Source organism: Dicentrarchus labrax, unplaced genomic scaffold (genome assembly GCF_905237075.1).
Source record: "Dicentrarchus labrax unplaced genomic scaffold, dlabrax2021, whole genome shotgun sequence".
Lineage (NCBI taxonomy): Eukaryota > Metazoa > Chordata > Actinopteri > Moronidae > Dicentrarchus > Dicentrarchus labrax.
In genome coordinates this window covers 12,216,002-12,241,645 of record NW_026136702.1, presented here as the reverse complement: position 1 = coordinate 12,241,645, position 25,644 = coordinate 12,216,002, and the positions used below count along the sequence as shown (strand labels likewise).

The 25,644-nt window shown below is 38.8% G+C and overlaps 1 protein-coding gene across 24 annotated transcripts in view; it reads right to left on the bottom strand.

Annotated features, from left to right (window-relative positions):
• kcnma1a (potassium large conductance calcium-activated channel, subfamily M, alpha member 1a) overlaps positions 1 to 25,644 on the bottom strand; it is a 134,934-nt gene that overhangs the window by 31,200 nt on the left and 78,090 nt on the right. For 9 of the 24 annotated variants that reach the window (XM_051379764.1, XM_051379769.1, XM_051379674.1 and 6 more), the window contains exons 6-19: positions 23,715 to 23,790; positions 23,259 to 23,334; positions 21,998 to 22,168; positions 20,349 to 20,440; positions 14,841 to 14,951; positions 14,600 to 14,705; positions 14,148 to 14,230; positions 13,981 to 14,050; positions 13,357 to 13,512; positions 12,706 to 12,815; positions 12,444 to 12,512; positions 10,985 to 10,996; positions 7,921 to 8,007; positions 7,754 to 7,830 (exon numbers count right to left, since the gene is read on the bottom strand). In XM_051379764.1, coding sequence (XP_051235724.1) covers positions 7,754 to 7,830; positions 7,921 to 8,007; positions 10,985 to 10,996; positions 12,444 to 12,512; positions 12,706 to 12,815; positions 13,357 to 13,512; positions 13,981 to 14,050; positions 14,148 to 14,230; positions 14,600 to 14,705; positions 14,841 to 14,951; positions 20,349 to 20,440; positions 21,998 to 22,168; positions 23,259 to 23,334; positions 23,715 to 23,790 — 1,296 coding nt within the window. Of the gene's footprint in view, positions 1 to 2,704; positions 2,879 to 6,419; positions 6,429 to 7,753; positions 7,831 to 7,920; positions 8,008 to 10,984; positions 10,997 to 12,443; positions 12,513 to 12,705; positions 12,816 to 13,356; positions 13,513 to 13,980; positions 14,051 to 14,147; positions 14,231 to 14,599; positions 14,706 to 14,840; positions 14,952 to 20,167; positions 20,260 to 20,348; positions 20,441 to 21,997; positions 22,169 to 23,258; positions 23,335 to 23,714; positions 23,791 to 25,644 lie in introns of all 24 variants that reach the window. The other 15 variants (XM_051379693.1, XM_051379810.1, XM_051379798.1 and 12 more) reach the window with 7 other exon arrangements.

The window sequence follows — 25,644 nt, the reverse complement described above, 5'->3', positions numbered from 1 at the left end:
CACCCCTTGTCCATAACCCAGCTTTATAGAAGCTTCAGCCTCTGCATTATATAAAAGCTGTCACATCTCCAGCCTTTCTCACTGAAGGAAGCTGGCCAAATGTGATGGTCAGGTTGCAAAGGAAGACCATATGAAACTAATATACAGACAAAAATAAACTTCTAATTCAGCTGAACTACTCAGAAAAACTTTTGAGCTAATATTTCAAAACTTAAATTGTTGAAGACAAGCATCAGTATGCACAACCACACAGGGGGAACTATATTTTTGTACCCTCCTCTATCTACATATATAATGTATGCTTTGAACTATACTTTTAACTACTCATAAGTAGTAGAAACTGCTCGCCTTAGCTCTCTTCTGTCCAATTTTTCCATCTCTTTATCTGCAAAAGTTTGCCCCTCTAACTCAAGCTCACGTCTTATCTTATTCTTACTCCAATAATTCATTGCTTGACCAAACTGCAAAATTTATATGATCTCTATTAACAGAAGACTGCATAAATTTAGTAAGGTCATTTTTCCAGACAACTCTCTCTTTGCAAAATGGTTTATCTATTTCACCAAAAATCACATTACTCACTAAACTCCTTTAATGGGTGTATGTTAAAACTGGCTATTAATTAATATTGTATCAATAAAGTTCATAAAGCAACACAAAGGCTTATGTTTATGTCGACATTTAAGAGATGTCTGTGCCGTTGTTGCGTATTTATGTGATATGAATGTGACTTGCATAGGAGCAAAGGGTGTATTAAATGAGTGCTATCCAAGGAATCAATTATCCAAGTACTCAGCCTAGAAAAATCTGGTTCAGATCTACAAGAGCATGAAGTCATCATGGATAAAGATGTCTTATCCTCTCAGACTGGTGGAAAAAAGACGGGAAATGGGGAGAGGAAATCCAACAATCCCTGACTGACAAAGCCCAATGCACTCCTTCACTAAACTCACTTTGTACAGACAAAGTCTGAGTTAAAAAGGGAAAGAAATCTAAGACAGAGGAGGCTTTCCTGAAATCCTACAGGGGGTTGAGGGAGAAGTGAGATCAGTAACCATGTAATGGCCAGTAATTGGTACCGAGGGATATCAGCGCAGGCCGAAACTACAAGAGGCCAAGCCAAACTCATCATGGCATGTTTGACACTAATCTAGGCTGAGTCGGCAGACGGTGGGAGAATGTTGAGAAGGAAATCAGATCTGTATGTCTGAACCCAGTGCTTTGATAGCTAGTCCTACTGCTGCCATGTTTAATTGACAGACAATTTAGCATTTCCCATCCACTCAAAAGGAAAAGTGAAAGGAAGGGGATCTTCCTGAAGCTTTTGTCCTCCTACCTTTTTTTTTGATCAAGCCAACATCGCTATTTTGTAGTTCTCATTTTGGGCCTTTTTCCTCCCCTCCACAAATGTTTTGTGATCTATTTTCTTGTCCTCTGTCCTGTTGAACAAAACCTCTCTCTCCAACCATGTTATTTTTCTCCTCATTCCTCCTCCCTCTCTTAGTGTATGTGTTGTAGACCGTTAAAGACTGCAGTATAGATACACTGCTTAAGACAATTGTGATCCAAGGCTGATTATATACAATAAATCGTACAATTTGAGACTTTATGTCCATTGTTAATTGTGGGCAAAATTTTATGTGTTTTTGTATTGTATGTGTCTTTATTAATTGCCTAAAAGGAGGAAACGGCACTTGAGGTATTAATAGTTACTTTCCTGAACTAGTGTCAACAACAAAAACCTGTTTTAATATCTGTGCACTGCTCCTCATTTATTAGGCTTGGCAAGACTGTTAGAAATCTTCAAAACATCATTTCAGATGTGATTTTCTCTTATCTTCGGCATCAAAGTGAAACTAAATCTCTGCAGAGTTGTTCAGTAAGGTTAAGTCAAAGGTAAAAAAAAATAAAACAAAGGCAAAGCTACTTCAACTGAAAAATTATAAACTGAAAACACTGTTAACTCAGAAGTTTGTAAGGGCCTTTAAAGTAATGATATAAAACATAATTTAACAAAAATTATTATTTAATTGCAGCATAAAACCTTGAGAATAAAATGATACGTTCCATTTTCTGTATATACAGACATCTTACCTTCAACAGTTCAAAGCACATCAAATCCAATAGTGATATTGATATTATCACACAACTGCATGACTGATGCAGCATGCGGTAGCCACATGTCTAACACCTACATTACTGTACAATACAGCAGCACCACAGAGCAACACCACCACTTACCCATCACACATATTACACTCATGAAATAGAAATAATAGCGTCAAATTAAAATGATAAACAACTAAAAAATGATGAAAATTAACTATAAATAAAAGGAAATGAGAAGATTAAATGTTAAATTAAACCTAATAACTGAAATGATGAAATAGATAGATAGATAGATAGATAGATAGATAGATAGATAGATAGATAGATAGATAGATAGATAGATAGATAGATAGATAGATAGATAGATAGAAACAACAATTCATCTCAGAGTAACAATTGTCCATCAACAATCATAAAATAAATAAATATCCACATAAGCCACAACTACACAAACTATGGAGTCACAGTACACAGATCACACCACATGGACGACATTACAGACAGTACATGTACACGTACAGTACCTCTGCATGGTACAATACACGGAGCACACACCACAGACACGTAACAGCATGTGTTGGGCGGTGTAACTTACAGGCACGTAAAGTGGTTGCGCAATCATGAACAGAGACAGAGGAAAGTGGGTAGGCCCTCTGAAGGGTGTCCATGTTACTATGTACACTGCCTGACATGCAAGAGCAGTCTTGCTCTGAACGGCCGCAATCAAAACAACATGCCAGTTTCATTCGTTTGTAGACGGACATCTTGGCTACAGTCATGTTTTGGGATGAGAGGAGAGGAAAAGCAGCAGGTTAATGGCAAAAGGAGAAATATTCATCCAGGGGGAAGTCGGAAGGTAACTTCATCAGAAAAGTGCAAGCCTTAGACACCTGCTCCCACAGACTTGAGCCCCAAGATTAAATAAACACACTCGAAACGCCGCAATGTATTTAGAAATCATATTACTTTTACCTCAACAATTTGTCCAATGATTTCTGGTTTACTTTTAAAATTTTCTTTTCTGAGAAAACACAAGATAAATTTGGACACATTACAATAAAACAATATTAATAATAGTATTTCATAATATAATAATCACATGTCAGCGCAGTATTACTCGTCTCGAGAGGTCAAGCTGTGTGCTAAGGCTGTAACAGGTCAAAAGGCAAAACTATAACAATGGGAAAAAGGGGTAAGGAGAAAGGGGAGAGGGTGGGAGGCATTCAGGAAAGAGAGGCATGAGCAATGTCTTCAGCAGCAAACCTCATACAATGTTTCATACATTTGTACATCCTCTATCCATTTGGCTAAAGGAGTGGATCACGTACCTGTATCCCATCATGCAGCTGTAGCGGCTCTGTCCATGGCATCACACTATTCTACTAGTCTAGACTGGCCAATTCATGCTACTGAATATCTAGACCTGCAGTTTCACTGCCCCACTCCCCAAGGGAAGCTTCACTCTGATGTACTCTCTAATGTGCATAAATGGTGTGTCTGGACAAAGGATGTACATGTTTAAATTTTTTCTGTGTCAATTTATCACAGAAAAAATTTAATTATAACAGACATTATACACTAACTTGACTTTACTTTTCTCTATTTATGCTTCACAGTTGTTTTATGCATCTAAATAGGATGTTTAAGGTTTGAGAAGCAGAAACTACATTGATGTTTAATCTTCAGCTCATATTCTCCATATGACTTAAATTTATGAGGTAAAAATACTGACTGGGTCATTACATATAGTTATATCTTTTTAATTATCTCTACACAATAAAATCAGGGGATCAAACAAATCTCACATGTAATGTCTAAAACACTAGGAACCCAGGGTGGGACATTTATCACTAATTACTTATAAGTAGACCTGCATCATCACTGTTATTGCTATTGTTCACTGTTAATAACTGTTGTATTAAGTACTTCATTGATGGTTCTTTTCAATTATCGTGGTGACTATGTGCTCTTGCTCAGATAAGACTGGATGTGAAAGTTGTATTACACAACAATAAACCCTTAACTACTAGTCAGCCTGCAGCCAAAATACTGTAAGTAGCCACTTTATGTCTATGTGGTGTGTATGTGAAGCTCTGAACCCCAAGGGAAGCAGGAGTGAAAGTCCCCAGAGTAGCACATCTAGATTGCTGTGACTCTGGGCAGAAACAGTCCCTGGTCCCCATTCCCTCATTGCCAAGGTGCAAACAGGCAGCAGATTGTCTGGCACCTTTACAGAGACACTTTCAGCATCTTTGACTCTGTGTCACATCGGAAAAAAGTAATGAAGTAATATGTTTCAGCTTCTGGCCAAGGAAAGAATTGGAAACGCAGATCATAACCCATGGGGGGAAGGCATCAGGGACTGTTGTATCCTGCGACATGCACATGTGCCTTATGAGCATGTGATAAGCATGCAGAAAATGTAGTTTTGGTCTCAGCAACAAGGGGAGGTACAGAGATAACTGTTCACAGTATTGAAACAGTTTTCAGGGCATGGCAGACAAGTGCGGTGAGGCCATCACTTCATGCTGATATTGCTTGACTTCCGAGTTTTTGCTTGGGCATTCGGACCACAGTTTATGTGTGTTACAATGTAAATTATTGACACATGGAAGGGGAGTAATGGAAAACACAAGCACACACACACACACACACACACACACACACACACACACACACACACACACACACACTGACAATGTCTTTGACTTCTGACTTCACAAATACCCAGATTCTGCCCTGGAATTATAAAGTGTCCATTTCAGGCCATTCTTAATTGAAGATTCAACATGACCACTGCCCTGATAAACTGTCTGGGGTTTGATCAGGCATCATCTCCTGTAATCCACCAAGGCACAACCTAATCCAACAGAAGCTATCAGGGCACTATGTTGAATACGAAGGATGTCCCAAAGAAAGAACCATTCTGATATATCCCCCTGAAGCTTCCTTTTTCAACAAGAGTGCAAGGACAAATTATACTGTTGCAGAAGCTCAATAGTTGAATATTATCTCCACTACTATATTATAATATCTCCACCGTAATAACAATCAGAGTGGAGAGTAGTTTATTGCAGTGGGGGCATAAAAGAGTGCAAAAGACAAATGCTTTTTTCCTTGGAAAGGCAGACTTTGTGCACACAGCCCTCAACAAACCCCAATTATACCATATCTTGTAAACATAAATCATTAAGGACTTCAAAATGATGAAACATCTTGGGATGATGCATTTGTCAAACTATAGATTCAGTTTATGATTAAATGTATTATCCTAATGCACAGAAACACAGAGATTTGGTCCTTGCATTTTTGCTGAACAGGTTTCAGGGTATTCGAGTTTCCTCTACAGACATCACCATTTAAAATATTGTATTATTGGACATGACTCTGGCACGGCACCGCCATCTAGTGGCAATCTAATGCTATGACAATTAATGCTGTGTATTGCTAGTGGACTTCTCATCCAGTGCAGCAAGTTATAAAAAAGAAAAAAGAAAAAAAGAAAGGCCCAACAACTGTCCAGATTTGAAATGCACAAGACTGGTGTAGTGACATTTCAATTCTGAGAGGAACTGATGCTCCCTGAGACCTCAGCCCGAGCAGGGCGAGGACCTAGAGTGGCTGGGATCACAGAGAAGTGGGGCAAAGGGGAGACCAGATTGTTTTGATTGTGTTTTGGCAACCTTGCTTGTTAGGATTTACAGAACTTCCCACAAGGACATTTTCTGCTCTCTGAAAGTACAGCCACACACAAAACTTCCTTTGACAGAAAGCAGATCAACTTAAATCTCAGTGGTTCTTGTTAATTTTCTTCCCCTTGTGATAGCTCTTCTAAATCTATGATTACTGTATGACATCTCAGATTGTTATTACGTTTCCTCTGGACTTTCTTGGAGCATGACACTATAAGGAGGTTAATCATGGGTAATGACAGAAGACTTGCAGCAGATTGGCTTCCAAATGCCAAGTATGAGTTTTGTTTGGAGATCCAATAGTGAGGGAAAACTGCAGAGCTCATCGGCCACGTCCGATTAAGTCACACTCTATTTAATTGTCATTTCCAACTAGTAAGAGCATCAGCTGACTGGGCCGATGATGAGGAGGCCTGATGCTGGTGTGAGTTTGATTTCTGCTGTTTTGGTTTGGGTCTGGTCTGAGCACAGTGTAGAAATGAGAGGCGAGGAGAGGGATGCAGAAGCTACACTGGTACATGCAACATAGATACAGTATACTATTTTCTGAAGAGGGAAAAAAAAAAAACACTTGCACTGCACTCTGGGTAATAGTACACCCATTTTCTTTTTACTCACAATAAATCACTACCAGTGAGTAGTTAAAATAAAGTGGCGTTTTCCAATGGCAGCAGGGAAGGAAATACATCAAAAGTGTGTCACTGGTCATAAAGAAACATGGGAAAAACAACAGAAGAGAACAAAACATGATAGAACAGAACATACTATATAGACTTCCATTGCAGTAATGGAACTGTCAAGTTTCTAAATGCAACTCTCTTGTTGGCAACAACTGTAATAAGATAAAACATAACGCCATGTCCATCACTGAAGTCTGAGACATGAAGATATTAAGAAAGCAAAGAGAAGTGAACAGTTTATCTAAATGAAACTAGAGTGTGAAAGGCCTGTTGATGCTATTGAGCTCAAAGAGGGAAAACATGTCTGAATAATTGAAATGACACAGACAAAAGAAGGAAATGGTGGGTGTCTATTTTAAAACCAGGCTTTGTCCGTATCAGGCTGCTTACTGTAATTGTCTGTGACCTTTCGTGGAAATATGGGATATTTAACTGAATTATTTATCCAGTAGCTAACATGTCCTGACAAGTGACTACTATACATAGGTCAGGTTATATTCATGTGCTGTTCCCTGACTTAATGGTAATGTTATGTCTGCATAAAAAAGGGAAGAAACTATCCATCTGACAGGGGCATTTGTGTATTGTGAAAAGTCTTAAATTTAACACTATATCTATGACTATTCATAACATGTATGGGACCTTAAAGCTCCTGAGAAGAGCTCAATGTTCTCAAATACTCTCATCAAGAGCATTTACATGTAAAAAGAAAATAATACAATGGCTCATATCCACTTATATTTTAAATATGACAGAGAAAAGCTGATTGACTCATAGCGTTCCAAATATAGAAGGATTTATAGTATTTTGTCTGTACAGTTGTCAGCTAATACAATTTTCAGTCTGTACCTTAAGTTTTAGTCCTGTAAATTTAATTTGCTACTAAACATTTTCAGTTTGCGCAAATTAAGTAGTGATTCAATGGTTAAACCAAAAGGAAAATACACTCAAATGACAACACCTACATTACGACAAGGAAAAAAAACAAACCATATATTGACAGATGATTGTACCATAATGGATGTATGGAAGTTCAAATGGGACCCATAATAAACACTTTTTCTAGAGGTATAATGGTGTGACAATATACAGTATATTACCTTTAAAACACAGTGCCACAGCACAGAAGAACGATGACACAATGAGAGGTTTAATATTAGTGTACAAACAGGTAAAACCTTAAGTATAATGAGACAGACAGAGCCACAGGTAAGATTTGGAGTGAGAGGAAGGGAAGGACGGGGGTCGCTGGGGCAAAATAAAGGTACTCACGTCGTTTGCAGCCACACTTCTTGATCCGCTTAGGGTCTGTGATGTCGTCATGACAAGCTTTGCAGTAGAAAAATGCTCTAAAAGTGACACAGTAAAAATGTTTAGCCCTTTTAACTGTTTATTTTACAGCATTACTGACCAGTTGTTAATCAGGATGGCCGGATTACCTCTTTACTTCTTTGGCATCACTGGCGATAAAGAATCCCAGTGTTCCCTCCTGCATCTTGACATGGTTGCCCGGGTTGATGAGAATGCTGGGTAGTCAGAGAAATAGACACATCATGCTCATCAACTTATGGATGATACTCAGTTCATGCACACAACATGCTAATCAAGAGGAATGGTACACACACTTGTTGAAGCTGTTAATCAGACATACACTGCGCTAATCTTGACTGTTTTGGAGGGTTTTTTGCATCAACACATAATCCCTGCTAAAGTTTTCAGAGCCTGGTTTTCTCTTTTGTGTTGTATCCTACATGTTATCATAACAACACACCTGCTCCTCTGATTTGGGACAATTTGCTGATGTGATACTCACAAGAATGGACAGAATGTACAACAGTATGATCGCACATTGAATTTTAATTCTTTTCTTTACAGAATGGTTTCGGTTTGCCCCAGGGTGACAAAGGGGACAGAGAAGTACGAGTAGAGGGACAAGGGCAGAAAGAATTAAAATTATGGCCATGGAGTGGTTTTAGTCTCAGCATTCAAATACAGTCATCTAGTCAAAACAAATGTTATGATGGCCACTGAGACATGGCTATAGTACAGAGAATGTACAGTAAGTGTTGTTATCTCGGTTAGTATTTGACAGTGGGATGCAAGGGAATGAACAGCTCTTTTTCCTGTCGATTACTGGGCTGATTCTACTCAGTGACTCTACAATGGTCTATAGGATCACTCAAGGAAAAATGTAATTGTTGGACTTAAGTCCAGAGGTGGATTAAATCCCCTAAAATCAGTAGTTACTCTGCTCCATTGAATTATAGAGTGAAAATAATTACAATGCATGTCCAGCAAGGTCAATATTGACCTAAAATGTTATATTATATTCAATATAATTATATTTAAGGACACAACTATAATATAAATGTATCACAGCATGCTGAACAACAGTGGACATATTAGTCAAACTATTTTTGATATGATCTTATGAGTTTAATACCCTATAAACACTTTAAGCGACTGGCTGTATCATTCCCCATTAATTAGACTGAGACAAAGAGTAGACACTACACACACATACTGTACGCTCACACACACGCACACACACCCTGGTCATTAATGGTCACCTGTGGGCAACAATCATCAATGATGTGAGTGTGAACTAAGAAATCAAAACACTGAACCCACAAACCTTTAAGGGTCACACTCCTTTAAAATATGAGCCCAGATGAGAGATGAAGAACTTTTCATTCTCCTTTTCTCATTTACTCTATTTTAAACTTTTGTCAATTTGTGACAAGAATACCTATCGTATGGCTCATAAAACTACTGTCAGTGTCGGGGGACCGCCATTCTTACCAACTTAATTCAAATCTTTGTTTTAAATAACTATTTTCTGACATTTCAGTATCCAATTTTAATGTTATCTGTGTGCACTCAGGACAGAAGTGACGCACTACATCTAAGAAAACATCTATCTTACTACATCTTTCCTCTGGGCTCTGGAAAAGGCTACATTGGAGAAAATAAACAAAAATATTAAGGGAGCAATTGAATCCATATACATATCGGGCTGTGATCAAATTGCACCAGTCATGCAGATCAGATTTTTCTTTACACATTTTTCTTTGCGAGAAGTAAAATAGCATCTAACATTCACTCAGATTGAATGGCCCCCAGAGAAGTAAACAGGCATTGCGCCCGGCATGCTCTTTAGTGAAAATAAATGAAAGAAAACAGATCAAATCAAGACAGTTCCACAAACATTGCTGCCCAAATCTGAGATTTTACAGGTGTATCTATCCAAGACATTTTTCTTCGGTCGGGTGCAAACTGGTGAATAGAAGCATCAAATGAGCATCAAAACCTCATATTGTGAGCAACAAGGTAAGCATCAAACAACTTATGTGATAGTGTCATAGCATGCAGTTACCAAACAGCATGAAGAGGACAATAACCAACAGAAAGGCATAGCAACTGCAGTACAGGTATAGGGACAGGTACGTAGATGCAGACGGTTGCAGTAACTTCTGTGCAGTTGGATTGTTTCTCAAACACCAAACTGACAGGAAGTGACCTCACTTAAGAACATCTACTCGAGAGACGCACGAGCATGACTGAACATAATGGCTGAGACGCACAAAAATGCACACGCACGCACACATTCACACACAAACTCTCCCTCTCAAGGTAATTGCACACGTACGCAGACGCACATACATGCACAGATGGATATACAAATAGCACCGATGAGAACATGAGAGGGTGATGGAATGCAAAACTGAAATGTGCGGCACTTGAGAACATTGTAGCCTATGGTTATTAAATTTCAGTTTGGATAAACTTAATGCTATCCAAATTCAACAGCTCCATGCCTTTCCTAGTGTGTGAAATGATGAAGAAAAAACAAAGATTGGAGAGGTGCTGGTGTAATAAAACCATGAAGAAAAATACATGCTGGTATATCAGCCACCGCCTACAGCAATGGCAGATAATCAGTCAATTTATTTCAAAATGTAAAACAACAGATTATCAGTGCTTATCAACACCACATCTGAGGTCTAAGAATGTGTATACAAACTCCTCACTGATTCTGAGTCAAAGAACCATGAAGTACTGTACTGGCAATGATTTAAAAACACCATGAGTGGAATAATCAGCTTGGCAAAGCTCACACACAGTAGGGTAACAACTGAGCAACACGGAAAAAGAACTGAAAGTGAGAGAAATAAACTAAGCAAAGGACTGGTAAAGGACAAAACTGAAAAGATCAAATAAGAGGTAGATATGGAGAGGGTGAGCGTTTGGCCTTGGTACATCGACAACAGCAAAGACAAAGAAACAGCACTTCTACAAACATGTCCAATTTATCTATCCTCTCTCTGCCTGCAAAGAAGTTAGTGCATTAAGCACAAGGGACACCATAAAAAAGAGTTAGAAAAGGAGGCCTGTGAGATAGGGTTTGGAAAAATATCCTTGGGGGAAACTCCCAAAGTCAGAAGCTTTAAAGTGGTGGAGATTGGGTGGAACTTTGGAAGTATGATAAGGTAGAGGGCATACCGCTTTCGGCTTCTGCAAACAACAAGAAAAAATCTCAAATCAAACAGTTATCATGAACATAAAAGAAGAGGAGAATAAGACTGTTACTATGGTTTCTCTGCCTATTTAGGTACGCCTTATATGGCTGCACATGGGGCAACTCTGCACAGACACACAATTCAGTTATTTCATGCTTGTCCGATGGTGAGCTCCTTACATCTAAAAATGATAGTTTGCTAAAGAAAAATCTGTTTGATTTTAACGGTGCTTATCTTTTGAGAAGGGCATGATTAAATCAAATGGCAAAATCAAATGTGGCTAGAAAAGAGCTGTAGATACAAAAAGGATTGTGCCTGTATGTGGCATCTTCAGAGTCAATATAGAAAAGTAATAAAGTATGCTCCAAAAAGCATACTAGCAACTTAGCTAAATTTAAAGAATTAAGACTACAGACAAAACATGTGCGAACTGGGATAAATTCTAGCGTAAGATCAAAAATGTAAACAACTAGAAATTGTACATTTGCTTGGTTTTAGCTTATAATGCTGAAATAGCTCAAAATGTCCATCATTTGCCATGCAACCCTGCCAGTACACAAAAACATTTGACACAGGTGAATGGGGAAGGGTGGGTGGGATTTGGCAAATTGAGATTACTGAAAAATAGTACTTCATGTTGTTATTGGTGAAGACTGACACCGATGTAGAGTTAGTGGTTATCATACAGACTCAACAGGGACACAGTAGAATCAAGTTAAGGAAACACATGACATGAAATTCAAATGTGCAGCAAATTGGTTATTTAGGGACTGAATAGACAGCACAATATACTAGAAATAAGACCAAAAGAAGGTTAATGTGATGTTGTTCCAGCGCAGTTACTTAATACTTGTCTGAATCCAAACTGTTTACATTTATTCCTGCATACCTGCTAGGTTTGGTCCAAGTATCAGACCCATGGCTATGGTTACCTCCACCAAGGACATACAGCCAGTATTATGCCAAATAACAGAATAGCTCAAAAAAGTTATCAGAATTATGTGGAACGTTAGGCTATGAGGACAAGGAATAAGTGATATATGTACGTTTTTAGTGCAGATCTTTTTTTTTTTTTAAGTGTCAGTGAGAAGTTCTGACCAATGAGAGATAAACACTGTAAAAAAAAATTCTGACTGTGTGCTCTTGGCAGATGTATGTGCTCTCTGAGTTCTTTCTAGATGTCTTTCTAGGTGTGTACTGATACTTGTGTTCTAAAAAAAACTTCAACCTAGTAAGTATAAACTTGAAAAGGTAACTCATACTGTCATTCAACTATCATTCACCAACGTAATGTAATCAAATAACAACTGTGGTTAATGCTGCAAAGAGGATTTGGGGGAAAATATAAGACATTTTATTAGAAGATCAATTTGAAGCAAATCACACAGTAGTTCACTTTGGAACACAATTGTACCTCATGATACAAGATCGAATATACAAACCTGCTCTCTCTCTGCTCAGACTTGTATTCGATGGCAATAAGCAACAGCTTCAGCTTCACGTAACACAGCCTGTAAAACATGTGCACTCATTAGGGGATAGCAGTATATAAACAAATGACTGATGTGTTCAAACACCTTTGAAATTCACATCCTTTACATCCCAACAGTCCATTTCTCTTTCTTTCTTTCTTTCTTCACTTCAGAATTGTTAGCTACCTACCGCTGACAGTGGGCTTGCTGAGGGGGGAAGAGTGATACTTACTCACAGACAGTGGGGAAGGAGAGGCCCACAAAGGCACTGGACAAATACTCTGTGTACATCTCATTAGCCACTCCTTCTAGGTAATACTTCTGCCACGTGTCCTCCTCAATCTGACAAGAAAACAAGCACGGAAATGTCACATGTGAGGATAAAAAAATAAAAAATAAAAAAGGGAAGAAAAAAGCAACACTGTTTTCCTTCCAATCGTGGCACAATGTGGTCTGCAGATGTTCCACTGCACAACATCAGCCTAGTCATTATAAGCTGATCCATCATCTTTATGACATGAGAACAGTTCTTTGATAGAGACAAGCACCTCTTCAATTCTGAGCCACAGAAACACTGAACAGATTCCATATGAAATGTCACAGTAAAATATGATGTGCCTGGATGTCTGAAATCACTCTAATGGAAGTGTTTCTCTGGACAAAGATGTCAAAATTTTCCGGGGAATGTACTGTGTTTGATAGATCTAGTCCATCTGTCAGCAGAGAACCTACTGTATCCACTTATAGTAACCTCACCTTCAATCCCTGAATAAATCATCTAATATACAAAAATTCAATGTGAGAATTCATTCATCCATATTACTTCAGTCTGTTCAGGGAGAGTGACTGAGACAAGGCAAGTTAATCCTGTCCTCTGTGTTACCTCAATGAAGGATCGCATGGAGAAGAGGTTGGCTAGCATGGTGGACAGGCCCTGGGCCAGACAGCTCTGGGCAATGAAGCCTGCTTTCAGCTCCGCCAGGCAGATAGCATCGTCACCCTCCTTCCAGTTCCAGCTTGGAATGTTCAGCAGATGGGCCTTCATCACATTACAGACAGAAGAAATATGCTTACTCGCTTTCTCGTAAAAAGTTAGCATTAGATGAGAAGAATGATACCACTCTCATGTCTGGATGGTTAATATAGAGCTACAGCCAACTGCCAGTTAGCTTAGCTTAGCACAAAGACTGGAAACACAAGGTAACAGCTAGCCTGACAAAAACATAATTCCTTGTAAAAGGGCAAAATTTTGTTTTTAGAATAAGCATATTTCCCAAAATGTCCACACAAAAAAACTTTTCCTTTACATTACAAAGCAATTTTGAATCTGCTTAGAAAGCAGTAGTTGGATAATAATTTAGCATTAACTACTGCTATTTCATTTAATTGTTACAATTGGCCAACTCTCAGACATGTTAGGTATTTAACCCGTCATAAACATTCTGCCTTTTTTGTGAGGGAGGATAGAGAGCAGTTAAGATGAGGTGAGGCAATCAAAATCTCTTACCTTATTGTGATATTGTAGCATTTGTGTAATTATTCTGATCTTAGGATGGTAATTCTTGATCGAAATAACCCTAGAAGATGAAAAACAGGCAGACACATTAAACAATGAAAATGTAACGCCTTATCTAGTCAGTTTCTACTGGTTTCAAAGTTAATAGGATAAAATACCTCATGATGTTGGAGGCGTCTTCAGCATCAGGATCTGCACAATATTTGTTGGCTAGGATAAGGCAGGCATCTGCTGACTCGATCTATGTGTAAAGCACCAAAGAAACAGTTAACATCTCAGTACATGTCCACAGTTATTAACACGCACTGAGTGCTTCTGTCTGTCTTTCTTAGATTAAATTAAACAAATTAGTGGGTTAAACTCTGGCGAGTACCAAAACCATTAGTCATAGTACTGATCAAAGAACCACAGACTTTTTTCCCTTTTACTTTTCACTTTTCTGTCTCTATCCATTTTGTTTAAGAATTTAAAAATAAAAATACATTTAAAAAATACTGTCATCTTGCAATATTTTCTTCTGCTCTCTATACCCACCAAATGATTTACTGAATGGAATTTTGCTCTTAATCTGTCAAATTTCTCTCGCTAAGAGCCCTGTCATCGACTGTACCTTCACTCTGGCCAGATCGTGAGGGTTGAGAACAGATCCCTGGTAGAACTCTACTTGGGTAAAGTGACGTTTGAACAAGGCTTCCAGCTCAAGATTAGGGGAAATACTAGCACACATAGAAAAGAGGAGAAGGGTCAGTGCATGTGTGGGTAACTCATTAATATACAGGCTGACTGTGCATTGTTTCAAACATTGTGTTCTGCTAACCTACACATGGTGAGAAACAAAAAAATTTACTTACTTATGGAGAAAAACAATTTCTACATTGACATCATCCCTGTCCTTGTGTAGGAAGTCTTTGAGGAAGTTGGAGACACTTTCGAGGGTAATATGACCACAGACCACAATATGCCTGGAAGGGGGGAAGAAATCATCTTGAGTGGGCAACATAAATCACTGCAGACACTGGCATGTCTCCCAAAGATAATCAGTCAAACCAAAGCACTCTAACATCTAACTCAAATATAGACTGAAAAAATCTATATACATGTCAAGAAATGTCTTTTCAAAGCAAACAAGTAACTGAATTATATCTTTTTTGCCATAAAAGTGAATATTTTCCCCGTTGTAATGAAAGTGGTTAAATTCTGCACGACAAGTGCAATCAAACACTCAACTCTGAACCACTTTAGAAAATCTAAGATATAATCACACAGCCCACAGTGGTTGGATTGTCATCCGTTCTCAATATAAAAACTGTCCCTTCAGCCAAACCACCCCCTTTGTGATCTGAATGGATGTTGACAAAGACATGTACATCAATATGCTTGTGCTTTTATACAGAACATTACTTAAACTTTCAAAGTGATTTGGAGGCCTGTGGTTGACACAAATTCTAAACAGGACCTCAGAGTATTTGACGGGTCCCCTGGCAAAAACATGAGGGGCATTACAGCAGAGGGATCTGTCAGACGGTGCACAGGGCTGATTACAGCAGCAAGGAAGTACAAGGTCAGAGTGGAACAACTTTTAACTTGAGGTTGTGTCCCTGTTTGTCCTCTGTCTGCACTGTAGGCCAAAGTGATCAAAGGTCAGCTTCACAGTTATACCAACAGTGAGATGAGTCATTTGGATGGAAGTTTTATTCAATTCTGAACTGTCTCAACAACTAAACTTGTGGTGCTTCTGTAAATATTAAGTTCTAGTGTCCCAGAATTGAGAGAAATCGTGAAAATTCCCGCATCATGTATTGGTCACTGTTGTAATATTCATATCACGGTTTTAGGTGATCTTACTCCCTTAATATTATTTTTGCAATATTATAAGTCCTCTAACAAAGTAGGAGAAGTTGCTATTAAAAACAGGTGGAAAGTAATGCTAATAACAGTGAAAATATCTGTATTCAACCATTATATGGTTATGATAGGCAATTTAATCACACTAATCTTGGGGATTTAAGACACTTTATATGCTTCATTTGCACTGTGGTAAGTCGAGCTACCCTTCTGGAGTCAAAGTTAAATGTCACCAAGTCTTATTGCCAAACCCCTAAATGAGAAATCCAAACATGCTCAGTACAATCCAGCCCTTATATTGACATGGATTAGTGTGGACACTCGGCAGACACCCTAATTACCCTATAGAGACCTGTAAGGCAATCTGTGTAATGACAATGGCCTTATCCACTACTTAGCAGGATGTGCCAGGAGACAAATGAACCACTTTAGTTTAGAGTGCCTGGGTATTGGACAGCTTTGCATTTAACGCTATGAGTATTAGGTTACTCTTTCCTAAAATTAAAAAAAAACCACTGTGGTCTTATTTGTTCCCTGTTCCAATTCTTATCATCAAAATAGATTTGTTTCCTTCAATCCGTCATTATAATGCTCTTATACACAAGAAGAATGCTCTGGGTAACACATTAACATTGACATCTAAAATTGTATAGAACATTACTGAAATCTGACTCAGTTTGGCAGGTTTAAAGGAAACAGAGATATTTATTGATGCTAGATGAGAACCATAATCCAGATCACTGAGTGTTCTCCTATCCTGTACCAGATGGACCGGGTAGGGCTAAACTGAAGTGGACTTGGCAAAGTAATGTGAATGACATATTGAGAGAATGGCAGTTTGTGGATGTTGCGGGGCATAATGGTCTTCACAGATGTCGCCTCTGTCCTTTAAGAGAATCTAATGAGCAGCCGTGATTGCGTGGTTGGCCAGAGTTGAGCAGAAGGCCGTGTGGTCTTACAAGCTGATGAGCTGAGATGTCTGTGGGCAGCCAGCAGTATTTGGCACAAGATGTCTCTCATTTCAAGAGACGAAAAGACATCGGTCATGTTTTCCTATTCCCAGTATCCAGATGCCCTTCTCCAAGGGTAAAGGGGAATATACAGATTTTATGGTTTATTATTCGGTTTGTGTGGATTCAACATTAGGTTATGAATCTCAGACACACATACTCACAAGCTGAAGCACAAAACTGAAGGTGTAAACGAATGTGCACGGGAAAAGACACGTGCACACACACTCACACGCTTACAGAAGCGCATGTGGTGCCTGTCTTTCACTCTGAGGAGGGGATTTATTAGCAAGCAAAACTTTCCGCCTCATTTTTAAAACTTCAAATTCTCCCCCTGATCAAGCCACTAATTTGAATCTCTGTGTTTAAGACGAAAATACTGTTGAGACATTATGCTTCACTTGATAGACATCATTAAAGCTGGCATGCCCATCTGAGTTTTCTTTCTTTCTGTGTGCCAATGGTGGCATCAAACTTAACACTGACTAACTTGGATGGTTAAATAGGACATCATAGACAATTCAACCATTTATAATTGCTTCACAAACAACATATCTTCCCTGTGGTTACCCTGATTGTACAGTACAGTGTAAATTATAGACATAGCTAAAAAAGTAACAAAAACAAAATAGAAGCGCACTTCTTTTTTTTTTTTTTTTTTTACAAGAAAAACAATAAACATCAATCCAGAAACTAAAACAAAAAGTGTGGCACACAATGACATTAAATGCAAAAGGGTATTACAGAGCGTGCACACAAAACATGCAGTCAGGGAACATCCCAGGATGTCATTGGGGATGCACTGAATACAAAATGAACAAACAGAGCTCAAACATCAGCAACAGAGGTCACTCACTTGGTACTGCTCTAATCCTTAGGTCAGTGATGCAACTTACTGCAACAACCATCATCAAAATGTTGCAATTTATACAACTTTGTTCCCATTATATACTTTGTCAAAAATCAACACATGTGATGCACTTAGTGATAGTGATAGTATAGTGATAGTGACTGATAGTGTCGAAGTATCTGGGCCTGCACGCCTTAAGTCGCTAGCCCTTACAGAGGACTATCAAAGGTGTATGTCAGAGTTCAGCCAGGGTTAAACCCAGTTTCCATGCCAACCCCACTGCTGAAGCTGGGGCTAATGGAAACCATAGAGTCATAATGGAAACCACAGAGCCCCGAGTGCAGTGGGCGCCAACAGAATGCAACACTTGTCATTATTATATCAGCATACACAAGCTGAGTGCTGTCACTGCGCTCATGGGTGTATGCTACACTGCACAGAGTACTAAAGGCAACACTAGTATGAAACAGAAATTCAGTATGGCTCCAATGTGAGTCTCTCTCACTTCCAAATAACCTTCAAGGCCTGTTTCAAATGACACCGTCCAGGCAAGATCAAATAAGGGTTACATTTAAAATAGTTCTGAATGTATCATGACCTCATTGTTTGTGAGCTCTGTAATCAGTCGGATACTTGTAATCTCCTAATCTCATTTCCATGATAGACTTTTTTTGTGCTGACAGCTGCTAAATGACTGAACCGCCGATGGCAACCCGGTTTTGTCTATGTGTCAGGTCCTATACATGTAAACACCGAACACATACATATCTAAATGATTATGCAAAGAGCCTGGTGCCACTCTAAGCCTGTGTGTTTGGTGGGTATTTTCTGATCGTTACCATATGTTTGAACTGTATGTCTAACCAGAGAGAGAAATGGAAGGGGGTGTGGAAAGAGAAAATAAAGTGTGTGGGAGAAACTATCCTCAGTTTTGACAAGGGCTTCTCTCAACACCCGTCTGTGAGTCTGGGCTGAGGTCACTGGCCAAACATAACATTTCATCAATCTTATCTCAATGACAGGCAAACATTATTGAACAAAGGCTTTTTTTCTAATGGCTCGTTCTACTGCTGACTCTCTAGAATCCACCCCGCTGAACAGAGTGACTGAAACCGATGGGAGTGAGATTGGAAAAGAGAAACAGAGTGAGAAAGACAAGACAGCATAGAAGTAGATGCGCCACAGAAGAAAAGGAGAAGAAAAGAGAAGAAGAAAAAAGATGTCTACCCTCCCTGTTCTGGACACACCACATTTGGATTAAAATAAATCTGTATGCTGAATATCAGTAAGGTTTGAGCCACGAGGGGAGGAGAACAGTACTGCACAATAAGAACTGTGGTAATCTTGTACAGACAGTAAAGTGACCACAGTGTCACACATACTTCATAGTGCACTGGAACCTCTGCTGTGAGAGGTCAATTGCACATATACATAAATAACAAGAGTGTCTGGAGACAAACTCCACAACTACACAAACACGAGAACCAGGCGAGCACCAAGAACCAAGCAGGCAAAGCAAGCCAAAAGCAATTGAGAGCCTCCAATGGGAGCCGAGGCATCCAGCATTCAGGGTGTGGGAGCTGACTGAAGATCAGGGCCAAAGTTATGTCAAGCATTGATGATGCGATGGGCTAGCGGTGACAGACAACAGGAAGATGGCTTTTTTCATGGAGTTCACAATCAATGAAAAAGCCACACGACTGCAGGTCATAGAGAACATGCCAGAAATGATGCAGTTAAAGAAAAGTAATTCCATAAAACATGCAAAACAAACTCAAGCAGAATGAAACAAGAAAAGAAATTATATCCTGCAATGGTCATTGAGATTGATGATACTTAAAAAGACCACCAATAATAATGCACTTGCAGATGTTTAAATCTTTCTATTTTCTTGTGGGAAAAAAATCCTTTAGAAGCGGATAGTAGGGGTTTCATGACTATTTTCTTTCATTTTGATGGATTATGTACTAATTCATCCCTATAGGCAAGACTGTATTATTGAGGGACTGAATCTGAATAGAATAAGAAATGGGACACATAGTGCACAGATATATTGCACAGAAGCACCACAGGTTATTTTACTGCAAGTCTAAAGTGTAGTAGTCATGAAAGCTCTATTTTCCAAATTAAAGCGCAACACAAGATGTTTCAGGAGGACAAAGAAAGAAAATGAACGGCACACAAATGATTTCAGGAAAGCTCTGAGAGAAGGACAGATAGAGGCAGATATAGAAAAAGGTAGACAAAGAAAGAAGAAGAAGACAAGGACAGACAGAGAGAGTAAAAGAGAGAGTAAAGGGGCATGGACATGTGTGTCCTAATGGCCAAGGTCTCCAGTCACGCAGTGTGACTTGACGTTATAAAGTAACTTTACTGTTCTAAAAAAGTCAAGTTAACTAACCCCCAGTAACTATAAACTTCAGGGGCGTGCACTTGAGTCACACAACCACACCTTGTCTGGATTTCAACTTACTTTCTGCCTCGTGTTGAGTTATAACTCCCTCCGTATTTCTTCCGATTAAGGATGAGAGCAGCAATTTCTGGCACGTAGCGAGCAAACATGGCCTACATGCATGGAACAGAAAAAAGAAAAAGGCATGCAGAGAGGGTTCTACCGCACACAGAAAAACAGCAGAACCATCTGGAATACTTACTTTCTCCCATTAACCGCACTATAGGAACCACCATATTTCTTGCGGTTTCCTATTAACTCTATGATTTCAGGGACGTAGCTGGCAAACATGGCCTAAGGAGAAGATAGAAGACAGAAGAAGAGACTAAAAAAGAGACTACTACGCTGCAGAGTGGGTGGTGGGGAAACTGGTGCGTGAATCCAGATTTCTGAGGGGAGAAAAATATTATTTTGCTATGGAAATCCAGTAAAAACTCTCTCATTGTCTGTAGAGAGAGAGAGAGCTTTATAAACCAAAAAACGTTCTATTGCTGTTGAGAAAAAATAGCCCCAGTTTTTAAAAGGTAACAGTTTAGGAACAGGTTTGGTTAGTGGGCAAGAATTTTGTCACAGCTGATGAATATTCAGTCTGTGATAACACCCAAAACCTCTCTGGATAGCAGAATTTTAAAAGCTGAAGGAGAGTAAAAACCTATGTGCCATGTTTTGTCCAACAAACACAGATGATCTGGCAGGTTGATTTGAATAGGCCCACCTGATGGTCCACAGCTGCAAAACACATTAAGACTCATTTGTTGGGCTGGAAAATGAGCTGGATGTATTTTGCAAAGCTTCACAGCCGGTCATCCTAGCACAGGGTTGTGTTTACATCTACTAACTACCAATGGGGTACTGACTGACACTGCTCATCTAGGCTTACATCTACATTAAGAAACAAAATGGTGCCCTTGCCCTTGTAAATCCATACTTAAATCATGCTTGGAAAGTGTATCTATACATTACCAGGAATAATGTGAAATGACGTGAATTTAATATGATCCCTGGCTTTAAAATATCTCCAGCCTGAAGTCATTATTTAGCCACTGCTGCTGATAGGAAGCAGGCTGGGGTACTAGCCTAAAGACTTCCAGAGCTCTCAGCACTGAGAAAAACACAACCTATCACCATGGCCACAACACGGTACACATCCACACAGCTGCAGGTCATCAGTACACAGTGATAGCTGTCCAAATACAGAACACAGTAACTGTGATTTGGCTAGATCCTCCATTTTTTGTAAGAGAAGATGGAGGAGGCAGGGTCTTCAGTATGTGTGTGAGTGCTCACAGGTGTGTGCACCCATGCATGCTTGTGCGTAAGTTACGGTACTAGTGGCAGCCCAACAGGACGCTAGATGAGAGGAAGGTGAGAGAGAGGGGGTGGGAGGCTGCTGTTGCTATGGTAACAGTCAGGCTGGCCTAAGCCTCATCTCCCTGCCCCTGTGTTTGTTGGAATTGTGGGAAGAGACACGGGAGGAGGGGTGTCCTGAAACCGCAACTGCTTTTAAGAGAACAGTAACAACATTATCAGACAATAGCTTATTCTCTAATCAAACAAAAACAGGAATGACACATAAGGGAAAGGAGACATAGGAGCACATAGTACTGTAACTACAGTAGACAAGATACAGTAGGCTAAACAGAAGGATACAACTACACTATGACAAAAAAATAACATTTACTGGTACAGGCAACATTTTAAAAAGAGCACTATTATAAAATATCTTTAAATATACATAATCAAAGCATTTAAATTCATTTTCCAATAATTTACAGAACAGTCTATTGATGGGGGCAGGCAGGATTTAGGAGTGGATAAGGGGAGTAAGGGAGAAAGAAAAGCCTGTTTTACCAAACCACCGAGGATGAAGAAGACCATAAACAGGCGCCCCAAGGTGGTTTTTGCATAGACATCCCCGTAGCCCACTGTAGACATTGTAACCATCAGCAAATAGACACATTCCCAATAGGAAAGTGACTGGGAATTCTGGAAGTTTTCCCAAGGATCCCCTGAGTTTTCCACCTAAAATGGAGATGGGAGAGGGAGGGAAGGACAATTAGACATGACTCTAACCACAAATTTGTAAACAGAGTTTTGCTTAAAGAAACTGTTTAATCAAGTTTGATTAAATCCAGCTACAAGCGCTCATGCATTCGTCTTTGTTGAGGAATATGGTATATTCTTTCTATGCTGAGCTTAGGCTACCATCTAGTGGTAAAACAATTTGATGCTGTACTGAGCTGTTGAGCAGAGCTACAAATAGATAATAAATACTAGACACCAAACCATTGTTTTTAAATAATTATGTATTTTTCTTGTATAATAAATATATCTATATATATATCTATATATATATATAAACACACACACACACACACACACACACACACAATTTCAAAGTTCCAAGTTATACTGTATGAAGCCTTTACAATCTTTAAAAAGTATGAATTGATTGATTGATCTTTCTGAAAGTATAGTCAATTTATTTTGAATTTTGAATTGGTGATTGTTGTCTTGTTATCATTGATCATAATTTACCCTCCTTTAAATTCCTACTGCACACTTCCTACTGTACAGATCAGTGTTAGTGCCAGTACCAACTCTATTAGTCAGATCAGACTGTGCCATAACATGACTGATCCAAATTTTTTTCATCGATCTGATTATAAAATTCAGTGTCTCCACTATGAGTCATTCAGTCTATAATGAGTTTTAGTGCTACAGTTCCACACAGGGGAGTGATTTCAGACCCAGCCAATGGTTCCAGTGAGTTCCATGTGAGGGACACAGATTTTAAATTTGTGAAAAATAAAGTACAGGTATCACATCAGTACTAGATATTGGCTGATATCCTGAATTAAGTCACTGGAATTTGTTTTGGGAGAGGAAAAAGTTGGATCAGCGCAACCCTACTTGGAAATTATTTTTTTATTACAATATCCTTTCTTGGAATTCTTTAGTCAGCAAATTTTTAGACAATAACACATTAGACTATTTGATTTTGAAAAGTGCTGTGTGTTACAGTTGTATCTAACCAATGAGTTAGTTGGTTACCTTCCTTACTGGCTCATTGATCACTAGAATCCACTGGCTTTCATATCTGTTCACTTACCAAATGTATGAACCCAGCAGCTGTGAGCCATGTACTTATGAAGATGGAACACAGGTTCACCAGCTTGATGGAATTGCTGTGTAGAAGAAGAAGAACCATAAAACTCAAAGACTTTAGACCACAATGACCGAAAAACAGAGATTCGTGAGCTCATGAAAGTAACAGCAGAACCTAGCCTTATGTGACTCACAGCCAGGATAGTTGAGATGGGACTTAAATAGATTGTGGGCATATACATAAACAGACAATAGGGAAAATGTACTAGAAAAACAATAAAAATGAACATATAGGGCCAATGACCTGCGGAATGGGACAAAAAGCTTAAACCACAAACATAAAACACATCATTATTAACTCAAGCATACAATTATGATACTTCATAAAATATGCTTAAGACATGTAGTTTAATATAAAACTAAGGGACTGATGAATAAATGAGGAAAGCCTTATTCTTACCTTGTTTTCAAGATATTCAAAAACTGTAAGATTTCTGAAAACTGTATCAATCTTAGTGCTCTTAGGAATCTTAAACCTGTGATAAAAAGAGAAAGACAGACAGAAAAAGAGAGATGATCATCAATTTCACATTAGATTCCTATTCATACATGTATCAATAAGTTTGGTGTTTTCTAAAATATCTTTACAGTGGCAGCAGAGAAATGTAAGAGCGGCAGCTGTGAAGAAAGACAACTCAGTGTAGACAACATTCAGACAGATATGGTCCAAATGTTTTTTCTGCAGCACTTAAGCACAGAACCATACAATGCAAAATTTAGTCAGTGAGACACAAGAAGAAAAACATTTCATATTAGATGATGTATTGGAATTATTTATGCATTCAAACAAGTTAGGAGGAACATTATGTGGCCTAGTTTATATGAGCCTCAGTCTGTATCCAAGAGCAGCTCTCTCAGGGATTAGAGAACAATGCGACACCTGCCTCATTGTCTTTTTACATAACACGACTGATCCCATGGAACGTGTGTGTTCTCATGTCTGTGTGCTCACGTCTGTGGCAGTTTATGTGACAAAAAGTGATATGAATTCTCTCCAGTTTACTTCCTGCAAATCATCATTGGTCACCAATCATGTTCCAAAGACCAACCAACTGTAATAGAAAATCAATTTCAAGATCTGGATTAATGAAGTTATTGCTATTAATAAAGACATTCTGTGCACACCTCCAGAAAATGAATGTATACACAAACTACTGCCCTTACCCCAGTTGGAAAGGATGTGTAAACAGGACCACACTGAATGATACAGTCCTGTCTGCCTTTCCTTTTCCTCCTGTCCATGATGGCCCTGCCTCACCCTGTACCCATTCTGAAAAAGATCGCCACAGGACTTCTTTCGCCTCCATGTCTCTCGGAGGGTCTCCAAATGTGCGTTACTGTGTGTACGCCGGTACACAAGCAGCTTAGGAGGAATCATTCTTTTAGACTAAATCCAAGGAATTCCTTTTACTCCTTTCCAAGATGGGAACTAATAGTCAGCAAGCCAAAAATATTTAGAATTTCAAAAGCGCCTCCGGAAAAGAGATAATTCTTAAGTGAAAAAGAAAGCAAGACTTTTATTTTTCGGTAAAAGGCTTCCTTGATACTGCACCACTAATGTTAAAATCTCCACACTAAATACTGTTAAATCGATGGTCACTGCTGCACACAGACGAGTTAAAACAGACAGCTAGAACTGTATTGTTTGTCAAATCATGTCAGTCTTGCCAGGGACTGTGTCTCTGTGAGCAAAAAGTCAGCTTTAATATAGGTGTTATTTATTTTTTTATTTTTTTATAGTGCCTTTAATCCTCATAACCCAAACAGATTTACCTTTCTCATGCCGCTTTTAGTGTTCTACTATTAACCCGTTGTAGCCATCAAACACAGCCTGTGTTGAACCTATTTTCTAAAAAAAAAAAAGTCTGAATCCTGCCAGGGATTAGCATAGATGAAGATAAAAACGAAAATAATGCAGAACAAAAACAATAATCCTGACTTGAACATGACTGTCCCGTTTCCACAGGGAGATTTTAAAATATCTACGACAATGAGCTGCTGGTAAGATTTATTTTACAATTCAGGGCAGCTTCATTTCAACTTCAGTAAAATCGGATTTTGTCTGAAAAAAAATCTGTCTGTGAAAACCTAAGAATTAAAAGGCTAATGTGACCTCAATATATTTAGTTATATAGTTATCTGTATTACTACTGTATACATAAATAACTGGTTACTAGTACAGAATTATTGAGCAGCAGCTGAGTGGAGTAAAAAGTAAAGGCATCAGTATGCTTCACACAAAGTACTTTCCGGATCGTCAAACAGCATCTGAACCACCGCTCTCGCTGACAACTGGCCAGATGTGAAAAACTAGGCAGGGTTTCAACTTC